This window comes from Tauraco erythrolophus, chromosome 7 (assembly GCF_009769465.1).
Source record: "Tauraco erythrolophus isolate bTauEry1 chromosome 7, bTauEry1.pri, whole genome shotgun sequence".
NCBI lineage: Eukaryota > Metazoa > Chordata > Aves > Musophagiformes > Musophagidae > Tauraco > Tauraco erythrolophus.
Window position 1 is genome coordinate 10,380,078 of NC_141471.1, and position 18,039 is coordinate 10,398,116.

Consider the following 18,039-nt stretch of genomic DNA (forward strand, 5'->3'; position numbering starts at 1 on the left):
TGCATCAATAGCCCCTTGATTAGATTTTCATCTCCTGAGCAGACAAATATGAATATTTATTACCATGAATGCAGATTTCCCCCTTTCCATTGCTCTGATCTTGAATATTACCCACTGCTAATTTTTATGAAAATTTGGGCAACATAATGTTTTCACATAAACTGACAGTTCTTGAGATAATCCCGTTATTGTTTGGTGGGAAATGACAGTTTCCGCTTATTCATGTGTTAACGAGGGATTAAATATTGTTTTTCATCACCGTAATCTAAGATAGACTGGAAATTTAAATTCGAACATTGTGCATTAGCAGAGCTTTGAGGACCAGAATTTGTTTGCATTCACTTAGTAAAGATCTGTAAATTAACAGTTTAACAATCAAGCCAAATCTGTATCATGAAACCAGCACTGATGTTTACTCTACCTGTAAAGGTAAAGAGCCAGAGAGATAAATAGTTTGCAAAATGACATCTCTTTGCAAGAGCGAAGTGCACACTGAACTGCTGTCAGCCCCAATGGTCCTCGGGCATTAATGGACCAGGTCATTTTTCCGTGGCACAGAATCGTGTCCCTTTTCCTCGTCACAGGTGCTGATACTCAAGCACTTGATGTGCTCAGATCACGTTGAAAAATCACTCTATGATCGATCTATCTGCAGCGCTAAAAGCAGTTGTACTGACCCAGGAGCTGTTTCCGTGCACGCCAAAGTGCTGTGCTCATGCCCTATCCAGGTCTTGGCATGCAGTACATAGATACCTAATTCTTCACTGAAATGGGTATTTTGCTGGAGCTGCAGCACATAGCTATAAAGGGTCAGTCATCTTCTCGCTGCTTGTGCCTAATGGTCAGCAAAGTGAATCAGAGACACCTACATATACCGAAGTGAAAACAGAGACCTACATGTGACTTCCCACAGCTCGCAAGCCATTACATTGCTGTTTCTACAGAAGCTTTGGATCACAAATTCCGTTAAGCAGGTTTTCAATTCTATTAAAAAAACCCCAACACTTCTCTTTTTATACCAGTCAAAGTGCAAACAAAACTAAAACTACGCTTAATCAAAGCCACTGAACCATCTATCTGCCAGACTAAATCTTAAAACTATCTCATCAAGATAAATCTTGCTGATTCAAGGAAAAAAAGAAACCAAACTGAGTTTCAACAAAACTAATTTAATAGGAAACCTCACGCTTAGATTTAGTACCTTGTTAAAAATCTTGCATTCTGAAGGATGCTGAAGGGATGGACGTGCAGCAGCACTACAGCAATGTTGCCTCTAAGGGTGGGAACTTAGTGACGTGCAGGTGCAAAACTATTCTGGGCAGGATGAATGAGAACGTGCTACTAAACCTTCAGCCTTCCCAGAAAGTAGACCAGATCTTCAGTTTTACAGCCTAGTACTAAAAAACCTACAATAAATGGCACAGCAATTCTTGTAACTAGATAGAAAAAAAAAGTCACTACCTGCAGCTGAAGCTTTAATTCTAAGGAAAACACATGTCTTAACACCTGTGCTCCAAAGCAGGCCTCGCTGAAGCTGCCTGCTAGGAACGGTCCCTGGCCTGGATCTTGCTTATAGTTAGAAGCAAAACAGCCTACAAGAGTACTGCTTGGCAGAGGCACAATGTGAGTGATCATGCCAACAGTTTAATGGTACAGAAGAATGAGGGACCATGACAGGCTCTGTGTCCTGTTCCTGTTTATTTTACTAACGCTGACGTAGCTATAAGGCCCCTGGTGCCAGGGATTTATAGAAAGGTTGGATGTCGCACAACTTGAATCTCAGCCCAAGACACTTTACCCTCCTGGGCTTACAGAAGGAGAGCAGAGGTCCTGGCAAGTGGCTTTCCTTGTCATCCTGGGTGGGAACATTTGCTGCTCAGGGACTGCTAGAGAGAGGTCCTGAGGGACTGGGATCTGCCACCTCTTCCTCTCCTCAAATAGTTAAATCTGTGTTTGAGACTGCTTGAAATCCATGTGTTTCTGCCAGGATCAAGCTCTTGCGTCTGGAGGTGGGAGAATCTCCCTTCTCACGATTTCTGACCGGCTCTATCACTCAAACTTCAGACAGTTAAATGAATTTAATCTTAATCTAAAGGTTCCCAGTCAATCCAGTCCACCACTGAAGGTTTTGTTTTCCTTTGAGTCATAATGAATTGGCTGCTGGTAGAGAGAGGATGCTGAATTTCATGAATCAATAAGATATCTAGTACAAACAATCACCTTCTCCTGTGTAAAGATTCTACATATCTTCTTTATGAATATATCAAATGCAGGCTGCTAAATCATAGGGTAGATAATAACATTGATTTTTAAGCAGAATTTCCCTGCAGTTTGCTCTGTGTAGTCAGTGCTAGTATTTAAACCTTTTTTCTCTACAGATCTATAACAGTTTGTAAGGGAAATTCTTCTTTAAAAACAATGGCATGACACGGCCTAAAACCAAGACAACTCCTTAAAACAAACATATGCTACTTTTTTAACGGAATGATGCTAAAAAAGACAAAAAGGAACAACACTGCTGGGATGCATAAGTTCCTGAAGCCACAAGACAAACTGTATCTTGCTTTATTTTACATGATATTGAATAAAAATTGAATTGCTGTAGTTGCCATGGCAACTGCCACATCACTTGGCACTTCTGCTCCTTTAAATCACACAGTGCTACTGTAAAGGAATTCATGAACCAACATGACACTTGAATACTTGTGCTTTTTATACTGTTTCAGGAGAAGAACGTAAATCAATACACACTGATAGTTGTCTCTGAAAATCAGGTTTGTTATATTTTTCTTAACATTATAATCTCCTCATTTCCTTGTCGTGTTCTTTAAGAATTTGTAAAGAAGGTGGAGAGTGTTGTCATAATCAAAGCACAAGAAAAGAAATTACTGCTGACACCTGATTTCCAAACTGAAGCTGTGACCTGTCATTCAGATGTCAAAATACCTCTGCTATGCAATATTCAAATCAAATACAGGCAATAAACATTGGAACTTTGCCCCTCCACAACCAGAGACAGTGTGATATGTGACAGAAGACAGTCTCAGTAGCATCCAGGCATCTCTTTAACTCTAAACTCATCAGTAGCTTAAAAGGAAAGTCTAACTATATACTTAAAGCTAAGTATCTTCTAAATGTTTGTAGAGTTGGGGCCATGATTTATATTGTTTTAGTCTATTCTGTATACAACATGCAGTCACAGAAGGTATATGACAAAATAATGTAGTAAAATAATATACATATTCATGCTGCATATTTTTTGTTTTTATTTTGCCATTTATTAACACTCTGGATGCAATTTATTTGAAAAGCAGCCCTCTAGTGGGCTATGTACCATAATGAATAGTTAATAAATAGCATTAACATTATCTCTAAATATTAGCTAAAATGCATTTTGCAAAAGCATACAAGATCTTAAATAAATGAGCCATAGAGCTCCATCATTCTCTTTGGAGAAATTTAATGTTCTGTTTAGCTTTTTTCCTTAAAGCTCTTGAAGCATTACTTCTAAACACTACTATATGACTAACTTCTGATTAGTATCACTTTACTATACATGTATACTCACAGAACTGTAATAGTGAGATATTATTCACTGTCAGTAAGACTCCATAGAAGTAGTATATTACAAGGGCATTCTATGTAAAATATAATCTATGAATTTTTAAGGGTTACATAGCTTTAGAATCTATAATTTGTGCACGTGGGAAAAAGCAAATCTTCCTCATTGTGCCTTCACCAAGGATATTTCTAGGATGGTACTCCTTAAAGTTTTTCATTTAATTATTATTTTTCTTATTTGTATATGTAGCCCTAACATTACATGCCTTAAAGCAAAAAGCCCATCTGTGACCTGACATATGCCAACATATGTTGCTCCAAACCACTGTCCTCATGGAAATCTCCATTCAGCTGTTAATCAACGCAGCCATGGTGATCAGCAAAATCCAAGAGCAAGACCCGTCTGCAGGATCTCCAATCACAGATCTCAAGTAACAAGAAAAAAATGAATTTGTTGATCTCTAAGCCATGGATTTTGTAGGAAAAGATGCTGAAAGCAGGCTCATGGAAGAAGCTCTCCCTGGTTTCCCCTAGTCTAAGAATGCTTACACTGTATCTGAGGGTGTATTCCCTCACTTGGACCTGCGCTCAGCTTCAGCCTGATTAGTCCTGGCAAGAGTAGGGTGTTTTTTGAAGGAAGCTGAAAAACTCACCTGTGACTTGGGCTAAAACTTAAGTATTTATGCTTTTGAGTATTTATGCATACAAAGCTACTGTTCCTACACTGTAGTCAGTACTAGAGCTACCTTAGCTAAGTGATCTCGGGTACAGCATCCCTTCCTATTCCAGTGCACCTCCAGGCGCAATATCTGCTGTCACTGTAAGAAAGGCAGCTGGAGCAGATTCCAGACTAATTTGGTCTTTGCAAGCCAAAAGCCAACCCTTAGCATTCCACCTGGTAGTCCGAGATCAGAAAAAAGCTGATACCTTATTCTTCAGCAATTGCAAATGATTTGTCAAGTGTTGCACTCACTCCAATTTTCATGTATTTCCAATATAATTCTGGGTAAAATCTGGATACACACACATTAATGACAACAATTGGCAATGTTAAGGAAGATAACAAGTTAGAAATCTGACCCCTGCCTCAGAGAAGCTTGGACATCACTGGACAGTCTGTCCCATCATGTCCTCTAGCTTCACTAGGACTTTTAAATGCAGATTTCTTTTCTTCATTGAGGTAACATCACTTTATGCAACATCAACATAATTCTACACCTATCAAAATATCTATGAGTGAGAATATCCTGAAACATGTCAAAATATCACTGCTCTGTTTTAGAACATCTAGAGGTACAGCGAAGTATTCATTTCATATGTATTTTGGGTTATGTCCACTTGGTTTAGAAAACTATTCTCATTCTTATGTCTGCCATATGAGAACCATGATTCAAATCCTACTAACAAAGTTACAATTCCAGTGATGAGTGTCTTTTGTGCAGTCCTACTGGGAAATTGAAAGAGTTAATTTAAAATAATGTGTTCCATGGTGGGTGCTGTTTCACCAGTTCAAGACAGAGACAGTGCCGTTCCCTCGGTTTGTTTCAGGCTTTGATTCCGATAATTTATTATTCAAATCACAGACTCTTAGGCTCCAAAACATGATTAGAATCATTACACTTTCTTGAGCCACCAAAAAGCCTGACCTGTTATTTTGAAATTGTTGTTAAAAACAGATTTCAGCCAAAAGCTGAATAAATAGCTATAGTAACTGCACTTGAACCATCATCTGAAATTTTCTTATACTGAAGCTTGACTTGAACCAGACAAAATCTGGTTACAGCCAAGCTCAGAGTGGAATTGAACTGAAAAATACTGTGCTTTTATAATAATATGAAAGTGCTTATGCGAAGAGAAAGAAGCAGTGAAGTTCCTAAAGGACGTGGAAGGAATTCCAGGTTACTCGTTGACTACTGTGCGGAGCCATGGTTCACGGTACCTGCTGAGCTCCATTGGGCTGGAGAGCAGCTCCTGAGTGCAAGTCCAGATGGACTAACACTTGCGCAAGACTGGGGCTCCGAACTCCACTGAATCCTAAACTCGGCAGGAGTCAAGTGGAGCTGTGCTGCTGCTAAGGAGGCTTTCCCTCCATATGACACCAAATGCTGTTCCCAAGATCTCCCACGCTCAGCCATGCAGTCAACAAGTTCAACTCTTATATCTGCAAAACGCAATGGTCTGCACCAAGTCGGGAATTCAGAGAATGGAGTTACGTGTCTTGCTTAAATGTTTGGCTCTTTGGGGTTTTTACCAGTACTATGCCTTTCACGGTGTTACAAAATACACACATATACAACACAACACTTACATTCATGCCCTCGCATACACTCAACTATAGGAGGTTCTTGAACTTCTGAAGATGACCTTAAGACTTCAGAGGTTTATTTCATGTGTGGGAGATCAAAAGGAAATACCTCAAAGACAACAGCAGCTTCATCATATCCGAATAACCAAGAAGGTGTGAAAAACTCATGATGAATTTGTGTGGCACAAACATCATGCCTGACAATGATTCAAACAAATCTTGGAGGACTACCATATAGGAGTTTTAGAGCTGTTATAGGTGCTGGAAAACTCCAAATAGCAAATAAACATCTATAATTCCAGAAGCAGTCAGCACTAGCGCAATGCACACATCCTCAGGATTTCAATGTTGGCACTGGTTTTCTCTACAGCAGAGTTATTCCTGGTTTTCTGGCAGAATAGCTTTTGTACAAACAAGATGGATGCCAAAATAATTAGCACTTTAAGAATGATACACAGGACATCAAACTCCAGTCTAACTCTCTGGATCCCTGGATAGTCGAATATTCAGTTGGTAAATGTCAGATGTTGAGGTGGATGTGTTGTGGGCCTGCTGTTCCACAATGACCTGAAAGAAGCTCTGCTTACTCACAGTCCAGGCAATGCTTTGCACTGTATCATCCAAACCTTCCCATGAAACATAGAGAAGTTTTAAGTCAACATCCTGACACATGAGCAACTTCTGACATTGCAGCTTAGGAACTCGTTTCTAATGCTGCTAAAGCAGAGCCTACCCTACGTTGACAGAATGCAGCTAACCTCAGCTGGATCAAAAAATCTCACTGAAGCTGTGGAAATCTTTTACATGACATAAAGATGATGAACTGTGTTGTAGCTGTGGTAGACTCCAGACTCGTGTTGTTAATGACTACATAGCACAAGTTTATGCAGTGACATAAAAGCAATTCATCAGCCCTCCCCGGACTTGACTAAAGGGCTCGGTAAGCTTGGTGTGAATTTTATAATCTGTTGTTGCTTTTGAAATGCTTTTCTTGAGATAGAGAGAGAAAGCAAGAGATTGAGGAGCTCTGAGAAGCATTTCTCTTCTCCACAGAAAAAGAGACAGTTTCCTTCTACCACACCCAAGGCCTGGGTAGTCGTCAGTGTCTACACGTTTCTTACTGAAGCACAAATCCCATTATCATAGATCAGCACCTAAAACAAATTCTACTGTCCAGAGCAACACATGAATTATCGCTGAGCTTAGAACAATTCCTGCATTTGTTTATACAGCTGCTCCATTTGCCACTGGTATCTCAGCTATATTTCTCTTGAGCTATTTCAGATATGAAACTCGCCATGCAAAATCAATCCTTTTTGTTTTACAGTCCTGCAAGTGAAGATTATATATCCATTAACTTGGTCGTGAATCTGACCTACTGTCCAAACAAAAAGGCCATTTCTCATTCTGAAACCAAAGAGTTTTTTCTAAGCACTTTTGATTTGAGCATCTTGACTTTGATTTACAGTTACCATTAAATACAACTCCATTCCTACAGCGTGAAGAAAAAGAAATCCTTATTCAACAAAAGGCTCCTTCATTATGTTAAAATATGTACTTTCTATTATTTTAACACTGTTAAACACTAGGGTGGATCAAAAAAAACCTGCAAAACTGGATTAACATAGTTAGATTTAATCTGAAATAGCCTGAATCTGATACCCTATCAGCAAAGAAACAGCTTGGTCACAGCACTCCATTATTTTTCATGTAGGTGAGACTGCAGAAATTTATTCATTAGGTACACAATCATATCTGATAAGACTTAGAAAGGGGAATGTACACAGCTGGGAGAATTCACATCCAACAAAATATATAAGCAGCTGAATAAATGTTCTTCCATCACCTTAATGTTTCAAATCATTTGGTTCTTTCACTGCTGATCACCATATCCCAGATGCAACCTGGAATATATTTAGGCTGAAATGTCTGCTTCCCTTCAGTTAATTCATTTTCATTTTTTGCCTTCTAAAAATAGATATTTGGCAGAGTGTAAAGCACAATCTGTCAAAGCCTTTATTAATCCCAGTAGTATCACCAGTATTTTTAAAAGCTATGATAGCCTAAATATATGGGAGGTGAGTTCTAGAGTGACTTTCACTAAACAAAGCACGAGAACCAGACTGGGGAGATCTCCAGCCTAAGAACTTGTTTATTTTTTTCCAGTTCTATTAGCTGGTCTTAAAAAAAGCTAGGAAGTCCTCGAGGCTACATCTCCAGTACGTCCTGAGACTACCACGGTTACAATAACCCTATTATTACAATGTGGATTAATGATGCATTTAACAGGCGACAACTTCTTGCATTTCAAATATCCAAAAGTGCTTTCTTTCTCCATTGACCACGTATAGATAGCAATTCATTTAACAGTAAGCATCTGAAGTGAAGTGGGCTTTCATTTTCCAGCTGACTTTGAAGTCAACTGGAATCCATTCAATGACTGGAATCGGACAAAATACATGGAAGTACTTTGTTAGCATGAGGAGTCCTACTGGGTAAAATTTTACTGAATGTGGCTTCCATGGTCTGTGCCACAGTCCTGGTTCTCCTGTTATTTAGCAGAAACCAGGGCTTGCGGATAGCACGAAGGCAAGCTTCATTCTGACTTGAAGTCAGGACACAGCCTGAGGTGCACATCCACCCTCCAGGATACACTTCACAGTTCTTGAGGTTATGCACCCTTGAGAACCTCAAGTAATCAAATCAGCTTCAGTTAAGGAGAGATGCTGGCCTTAATTTTCTGATGATTTCACCTATGTCTGTTTTCAAGTTCTAATTCTTATAGTTTTGACCCTGAGGATCTCAGCAGGTCTCAGTGTTGGCACCTCTTCAGGAACATGTCTTTTACTAATGTGAATAAAGTTACCCAAAGAACCTCAGAAATCCTGGCAAGTTAAGTTCTTAGATGTGAACTGATAAAAATTAGAAATATAAAAAATCAAAATCAGTAAAAAAAGAAAAAAAAGTAAATCCTTCAGTGTATTACAAGCTAGTAATTCATTATTCTTAATACTGAGAATAATGTAATCACAAGAAAAAGACATTTGTCTAGCCCTGTGAGCTTTCACCACTAGCAAAATTACTTAAATGAAAAGGAAAAAAAAGATAACTGTGTACACAAAATTAGCAGAAGAATTAGCAATCAACTGTAGTTTATACAAGGTTCTTAGCAGATAGCATCATCTTTATTAATAAATGATGAACTGCTTAGTGGAGTTTTTACTTGGTGATATCACCGTAATAACAGACAGATGTTTTATTTATGTTTCAACTTACATCCAAAATAAGCAAGTCATTCACTGTCAGATTCTCTCTAACATCTGAAGACTCTTTACCCCAAATTTAAACTTGCATGGATCTAGACGAGATAGCACTCAATCAAAACCAGTGCTCATCTTTGGGGATTTTGTTCCTGTGATACAACAAAGCAAAAACCTGCATTTCTTAAAGCTGGCTGCACTTTCCTCATAAGGATGGTATTTTTTCCTCTGTGGGATACAGTGCTATTTGTGCAGCAGATTGTATTTTGACAGATGCAACTGTATCATAAAAAGGCCCTTAGCACTATCAGACTGGTAGCTCACAAACGTTCATGAGCTCTAGGATTTCTTAAAAAAAAACACAACCAAATTAAAATGTTTTTGAGAGTGTAAAATGCCCCCAAGCCACTTACCTCCCCCACACCAGTCTGCAGAATTTTCAGTCCAGTTGTTTTTTCAAGCTTCTCTTTATTTATGGCTGCAAGGAAAATTAAGATTGAAAGAGTTACAGGAAAGCTGGAATATGCATGATTTTAGAGCATTTACAATATAACCAACCCTCTTTCCTCCATCAATAAATTCACTACAGTTCCTACCTATGCCATCTATGGAATATCTGTCCCTGATGATGACTCTGCTGTTCAGCGTTTTGAATGCATAGGTACGCCATTAACTGTTCCTTATCATGTGAAAAATAACGCCACAGTAATTCTAGTTCCCTTGTATACACAATATCATATGTTTAACATATATACACAATATGTTTCGAAAGTTCCCTTTAATGGAATCTTCCTGCCGTGTTCCTTGCAGTGAAGAGCAGGGCAGCACTTTACCATTACAACACCGTGTAGTCTACCATTTACCATCACACTTTACCGTTACTGTCACTGTGTAGGACATTTCACAACAAACACAGACTCTTACCTAGCAATAAAGTAATCCAGCATAAAACAGCTAAATGCAAAATAAAGGTAGTAATCGCTAAGACTGCATCTATATTTGCAACCCAAACAGTCAGGGCATGAACTCGAGCATTGTCTCACCATTGCTTGTACTTTAAAATCATTAACATGGTCTTCACATGATTTTGGCTTTTGCCCATTAGTGTTCTCACAAAGCGATGCCCAACTACCGTTCTAGGGTCAGCACAGAGATAAGATTATTCCCAGCTGGGGATATTGGTAAGGTCATCACGTTTTGCATAGGAAGACTTTAACCTTCTAGATGCAAACTGTGAGTCGGATTCATGGCTAAAACCCAAGCCAGACATCTGACTTGATTTATTTATGAGTAGAAATGAAGCCTTGCAGCCTTGTTAAACTCTCCTCCCTTTAGCTGTCTAGTCATTGACTATGTAACCCAAGTGAGTCATCAAGGTTCTCTCTGCAGTCAATGGAAAGGGACAGACCTTTAATACGATGAGTCATCCCACACATCTTTGACACATCTGCAGGCACCTATCCCTTTCCTTTGATTACGGACACAATTTGGATAGACTCAGCTTCTCAATTTAAGTTGCCTAAAGGAAATATTCCTACCAGAAATGACAGGAAGTGTGCTAGAACAAATTGTACACTGTCAATTCACATAAAAATACTGAAAAGAATTAATATATCTTTCTTTCATTTGTGAAAAATACTCTTTAATTGTTGCCATTCAAAACATATTCGGAGCAATTCTGGTTGCAGCAGACAATTCTCAGAAGCAATATTATTGTGAACTGATACTTTATTTAGTTTGTTCAAAGTGCAACACAAATGACTCACATTTATTTCAGAGGTGAGTCGTATCATTAGGGCTTATTCTGACCTCATATATCCAGAACGTAGAAAGATTTTGGTAAGAGTTCGTATGTGCAAAGACTCAAGAAGTGAAACCTCATGCAATTCTAATACAGAGAAACTTTTCCGACTGCCTTCAGCAAGGGATGAATATTGCCTACGATTTAAATGGAAAGGTAAGTGCTGTCCCACCTTTTAGACCCACACAGATTTATTTTTGCTTCTTTTTAATATGCTATGGATTAGGCAGATAGGAACATGGAGTCCCAAGCTGAGAAAGATTAAATGCATGTTTTACTGGATGACAGCCTAAAACCTGCGTATAATACTCACATACTTAATACTTAGGTTATGCTTTACACATTCACAAACATATTTTTTCCACCCAGAGTCACTGGGACCACATGAGGAGAGTTGCCAGGACCGTGCGATTTCAGGCAACATTTCCACCGTGTTGTATAGGTTGTGCAATATGAATTTTCAAAAATCAAAGAAATATTTCCCAACGAGCTTGATTTTGAGCCTTGAGACGGACTCTGGACTATGTTGCTTCACTGACGGTTGATGACCTGCCATGTCATGTAACAACATTCTCCCTTTTGGATGTTGCATTTCGTTGCAAAGGTGTGTCATGCTACCACACTGACCACCTCACATCCAGCATACATATTAAAGGTAGATTTCCACCAAATGTAAAAAAATTAGAAGATTTATAAAACCAGAAAACTCTACAACCTCCTTCAAAGAAACGGAATGGTTCAACAAATGATTCTTTGGTAGCTTAGGATAAGGAAAACTGCACAGCAGAGTGGCTGCAAAATAAACGGGTGTAAGTAAACAAGGCTTAAATCCCAGTGTGTCATTTCCTACCACATGAACAGTTAACAGGAAATACTGAGTCTGCAGAATCGCTGAATTTTATAATTACTATTACATATTTGACCTCCTTTTTATAGGTTTCCTGCAGACTTTAATTATTGAAACTTTGATATTAAAACCACAAAAAAGTTTACTTAACACACCCCTTTCTGCCTTGATCTTGGCTAAAACACAAAGGACAGCTCTGACAGCCATGCTAACATAAACCCTGCCAAAATTAGGAGTCATGAAGGCATGGCGTGTTATTGATTAAATCATAACATGAAAACGGTCAAGCTCAGGCACTGTCAGATTGTGGAGAGAGACACAGCAGACAGTCTCCAGCATGTTCACTCCAGGAGTGTACAGGAGCATATTTTAGCTAACCTTCAACTCTACAAGCAGTACAGGAAGGTCAAGAAATTCTGTCAAAAACAGTGGTGCTGAAGCTGAAGCATCAACTACATATCAAGCAGCTTCTTCAAGCTGCTGGACAGTGAATATAACCACTTAACTTTTTCTAAGCATAACTATAATTGAAAATTTAAGACAACAAACCGTAGTTAATAGCCTATATATAGATGAGGACGAAGTGGTGGGAAAAATAAATTCAGATATTAAGAACAAGCTACTAATCCTTCGAAAATTGGCCTAAATTTTTAAAAAATATTTTAGTGTACTACCTGCTAGCTTTTGTTCCAATACAAATATCCAGCAGATGATGTTTCTGTTGCAAATTTTATGAACTGGAAATGATAATTCCGGGTAACATGGTATATTGCATATTCGATCAAAGTCAATTTTTTATGGCCACAGTTTAAAGTCCTGAAATACTAACGGAGAACTGACAAACTCATTAGCAAAGAGGCATAATAAAAACAGCTATTCAGAAAAAGAAAAAAAAATCCCAACCCAGTTAGCAACATATAAATCCCTCTTTTAATCTTCTACTGAAACAAAAAGGGCTTCCAAACACACAAAAAAGGAGGCCTTTAAATTAAATTCACTAGATGAAGGATATGCAAATTACCTGAAGAAGCGGAGCCCTATAATGTTCTCAAAATTCTGCAATAGCCTATTTAATTAGTATTTTAATTTATCAGAATAATTCTTTGCACTTGACAATTTATGCAGTATTCCATATAATTAAGCACGTAGTTACAGTGGAATAATTTTGCCTACTCTCTGTATATCAGTTATTTTAACCTGAAAGAATCTGTGGAAGTCTCTTCGGTGATCTAAATTACAATGGGGACAACTTAATGGCTTTGCTCTATTAGAGAGCACGATGAGGGTGTTACGGAGTGTTTAAGGGTAGAGATTGTCACTGCTCATAGTCTTCACTAACCTTAGAGAGGTCTGATGTGTTTTCTGAGGGCTAACATTTATTTCCTTTAGCAAAGTTATCTGCCAGTGGCATAGTCTGTCTAGTTTTGTAGTTGGCAGGTTTAACCTTAGAGTCCATTGGTTATTAGGAGAAGCAAGTTACACAGGGCTTCGAGCAGACCTGCAGTCTCATTATAGCACTTCTGGAAGTAGGAAGCCCTGAGAACTGAGTGGTTTACAAAGGTTTCCTATAAAGCAGGTTGCCAAGCACAACCGCACCCTCCGGCTTGCTCGTGGGAACGCACACGGACACAAGTGAAATGAGGGCAGGGTTTCTGCAGAAGGCTTCCTTCGTCTGCCTCCCGTGCTGCTGCAGGATTTACCTTCTCCAGAGAAGAAACCACCTGTAAATATGAAAAGTACTTGTGGGACGACGGTGTCACTCACAAGGAAACGTTATTTTTCTGCTGTGAATCTAACTTTGAGGGTGTGCTGTATTTAATTAAATGTAGAAAAAAACAGTACTTACAGACATATGATTCTCCTGACCTCTATTACATGCCCATTTTAGAAAGAGGCAATTCATGCCCCAGACTCACTAACTATATTGACTGGACCTTCAGTCAATAAAGTGATGGAGGGCAATTAATTCAGATTTACTATAGTCTTTCAGATGAATTCTACAACAACTGTCTTCTTCCATCAGCTTGTTGTAAAGCTCCTTTCATACAGCCACATTTAGAAGAATTTCATTTATTTTCCCCTCTTTGAGGAAAAGAAAGGGAAAAGGAGGAAGTGAAATCCAGAGAGACGGTAAGTGTTTAGTACAGCTTTTAACTTTTTAACAAGTTTCCCAAATCTAAGACAAGTAGATGTTGCAACTATTTACATGAAGTTAGTCTTTGTTTTCTCCTCCCCTGCAAAGAACCCCCAATTATATGGAAAGCTTCTTCATAGACTAATGCACAATGCCATGCATACACATAGCACATACTAAAACCTTCGTTCCTTGCAATCCAGTGAAAATAGATTGCCAGCATATTTGGGCTCTCTCCCTGTGGAGAACTCAGTTCCAGAGTAAACCTGTCTTTGCACAGTCAATGCGTCTCCTGACACTGTTGAGTCATGCGCACCACTAAGCAAGAATGGGACAGAGGAAAACCACACTGTTGGTTCAGCACTCTCTAGGTCACAGAACAACCCTATGTTACACAGTTTTTCCCACCTCATTCACTTTCCTTTGTTGGAAGTAATGAAAAAGTAGTTTAATGAACTTTGAATTAGATACTTAGGTACAACCATATTCAGAAGAATAGACTTTCTGGAACTTAAGATAAACTCTCCCTGACTTTGGTGTACATCTGCAGGGCGGTGTGTGGAGACCCTGTGCCCAGTCCTGGGCACTTCTTCCAGGGGCTACAGCCTGTGAATCTGCGACTCCTCTCCCTGGGCAGGAGTAGCATCCAGTTGCAAGTATATAAGTCAAAAACACAAGACGAGCATTCAAAATGCTGCAGTTTGAAACAGAAAGGGTTGTCAAGCATTGGAACAGGCTGCCCAGGGAAGCAGTTGAGTCACCCTCCCTGGAGGTATTTAAAAGCGGTGTAGATGTGGTGCTTAGGGACATGGTTTAATGGTGGGCTTGGCAGTGTTAGGTTAACAGTTGGAGTTGATGATCTTTTCCAACCTAACGATTCTATGATTCTCTTCTAAAAATGACTGACTCAAGTGGCCAGATACAAGAAGAAGAAGGATCTATTTACCAAATTTTACAATTCAATTAGTGAGGGAGAAGTACACAGGCTGCATGCAAAGGGTATTTTTTCTTCCAATCTTTACTGTGTGATGGCATGAGATAGTTGTTTCATGTGTAATTTCTCGTTAACTGGCAGCTAGGCCTGGAATGAAAATGGTTGCAGAAAAGCCAAAGCCACATAGCTGTACTAGCGACAGCCTGCTAAATATTATGTCATATTCAATTTTCAAGTCATTTTTCAAATGATTTTAATTAGATATTGTTTCAATCTCACATGCATTAATTTAATTTCTGATATCAACATTTCAGCTTTCAATCTGTTCAGATGCAGTACCTTGCTGCCTGGAGTAATTTAAAACATTGTTTGCATCTCCAGCAATTTTGAGGGCACACATTCTTCACAACCTGCTCTAGCCAATAAAACTAGCAGATGGAAATTCAAGCCATGCTCACCACTCCCTGTGCACCTTTGCATTCTCACAGTTTTTGGTACAAGACAGCCAAATGTCCATGCACACAATCAAGGAATTTTCCATCTCTGTCTTTAATTCTGTTCAAAAAATACACACAAAATCCATTTTTCAGGCAAATAGCAGCACTGCATGTTGCCATAAGAGAAAAATTGGCCCATACTTGAGTAGCTGGCAAGAGCTGTATATTTTTTTTAAAACTCATTCACTAAAACAACGTCACTTTCGCTTCTCTAAACCATCTACCTCCCACGTCCCTCAAGTCCCATGGTGAGATAATATTCCAGGATAGAGCAGCAAGGACCTGATGCATCAGGGCCTCACAAAGCTGTTTGCATAGATTAGGTATGTATTTCAAAGACATTCATTCTGTCTGACTGCTTGCATTGATTTATTTTTACTTATATAATAAATAGCTGCTCAATTGTAGGTTTTCCCTTAACTGTCCCTTAAAATGAGCACACTGCTATTCTAAAATGTGATATTTAAATTGTAGTAAAGGAGTTTGGGATATATGCAACAACATTTTTCTATTTCTCTGGAGCTTTTTTGTTAATGGTGAGATCCATCTCTACTAACTTTGCTGTCTCAACTAAAAAATCAGTCAAGGTTCCCTCACCAGCCAAGAGAAGTAAATAGGTCTCACCAGAGATTGACTTATCCCATCCCAAGACAGGTATCATTTATTCACCATATATAAATATAAACCTGGAAAGGCTTGTTGGGTCAACTAATTCAATTTTTTTTTTTTTTTTTCCACAGGCATACCCTTATAAGAAACATATATATATATGAGCTCCAAAATACTTCAGCAGTAAGAGAATCCTATAGACAATACCATGGCTACAGAAAGGAATTTTCAAGTATAAGGAAGTTGATGTCCATCAGCAGAAGAGTTTCGAGTACTAACAACAAAAATAACCACGCTCTGGCTATGTATGTTTTACAAATACAGAATATATGTCAATGAGTACTTAACACTGACAATTTTTAATACTATTCACCCTTTTAACAGTGACAATTCAATGCTGCACATTACTTGATGGAGTGAAGCGCACGTACGTGTAACGATTTGCTTGCATACTTTAAACACTTATCCATTATTTATAGCTAAAGGTGTACTAATTCAGTCAGTGTTAGCAGAAAATGAAAAAATAAAGAAGTGTCATTCCACCTTTCACATCAAAATTTGTTCACATAAATATTCTTTGACAAGTTTCAGCTCTGTATGGAAAATTCAGATAAAACAACCTGCAGTATGCTGAGCTGAAGTTAGAGCAGAATACATTCAAGCAGACCAAAGTGGCATGCCTATCAGTGCAAGTGCAGACGTATTTTCTCAGCAAGCTTATTTCTGGGCTAATTGCTAATGCCTAGATCAACTTTTAATTGCACTTTTTAAAGGCCCAGTTAGCTTAACATTAAAGTTCACCGTCATATGTTGAATCTCAACATTTACAAATAAGAAGGCAAGATTCATGGTCCCAGGAGATGGATGGATAAGAACGACCATCTGGACCTCTCTCAGCCCTTCTTAGTACAGGGAAGTCTTTGCCTCCTCACCTTCATACAACACTGCGGAAAGTAACACTTCATAAAAAGATTGTAAGGCCACAGCTTCTTTTCTTTCCTTTTAAACAGTCAGATTTTTGGAATAGCATTACAAAAGAACAGGTTTGCTGCCTTCTTTTATTTATAGTCAACAATTCAACACGTTGCTTTAATATTCTTGTGATTAAAATACTACCAAAAAATCAAACAGATAAAAGTAGATACTCATCTTTTCAAAGGTAGCTATGTATTCTAGTTTTGTATCTGCTTTTTGGTTCTATTTGAATATCCTCTCCTTCCACATGCTTCTTTTTGATCCCTCAGGATATCCACTGAATCTTTTTTTTTTGCGATTTACTATTTTTAAATAGGAGTGTCTGTCCTCTTCGAAACCATAAACTTTTATATAGGTCCATTCCTTGTCCTTTTAATGCTTTACAAAAAGTAGAAAAATTATAAGCTTCTACGGCCATCTCCATCTAATGGGAACAAATCTTTAACCTATGTAGTGTCTAGGAATAGAAGTATCTAAAATACAGTTCTGTCTCCTGTTCTTGCTTTTCTAGCAATATTAACTAGGATAGTTTATAAGCAGAAAGAGCAAGTGAGGTGATCCAGAAGTTGCTACTTACAGTTGGAGCTTTGTAGAAATTCCCCAAGTCCAGTTATCTGGAAATTAACTGACCTTGTGTGGTTTCTTTAGAATAGATGGTGTGTTATTGAGGCAAGGGAAAGGACTAGACCAACTCTGCAAGAGCCTACCACCTACTTTTTCTATAATATCTATTATTTTTTAACATAAAACTAATCAAAGGGCTCAGGAAAAGAAAACCAAGAACAGTCACTGTACTTTTAAAGAAGCAATCTACTCCTCCTGAGTGTCTCCCTGGAAAGTACTGACCCTCTTTGCTATTGTCATATATAATATTTAAAAATATACATATTGGTCTCTAATTAGTAATCCTCATCTTTGTTATGCTGTACATTTTTAGCATTCTCCTACTTGCACCACTTTGAGTCTTCTCATATAAACAGCCTAAAATGTATGAATTTTTATTGCTCTTACTTAAAATCTGTCAAAATCTTTGGAAGGACACTGCAGTGTGTTTGCATTGGTATATGAAAAATTGAAAGGGCACTACCACCAATTCTTAGCATGCCAAACCGTTGT

The 18,039-nt window shown here is 38.4% G+C and overlaps 1 protein-coding gene across 1 annotated transcript in view; it reads right to left on the minus strand.

Annotated features, from left to right (window-relative positions):
* The window catches only part of PTPRN2 (protein tyrosine phosphatase receptor type N2), a 683,076-nt gene that overhangs the window by 229,101 nt on the left and 435,936 nt on the right, over positions 1-18,039 (minus strand). The window contains exon 12 of the mRNA XM_086614526.1: positions 9,540-9,604. Coding sequence (XP_086470652.1) covers positions 9,540-9,604 — 65 coding nt within the window. The remainder of the gene's footprint in view (positions 1-9,539; positions 9,605-18,039) is intronic.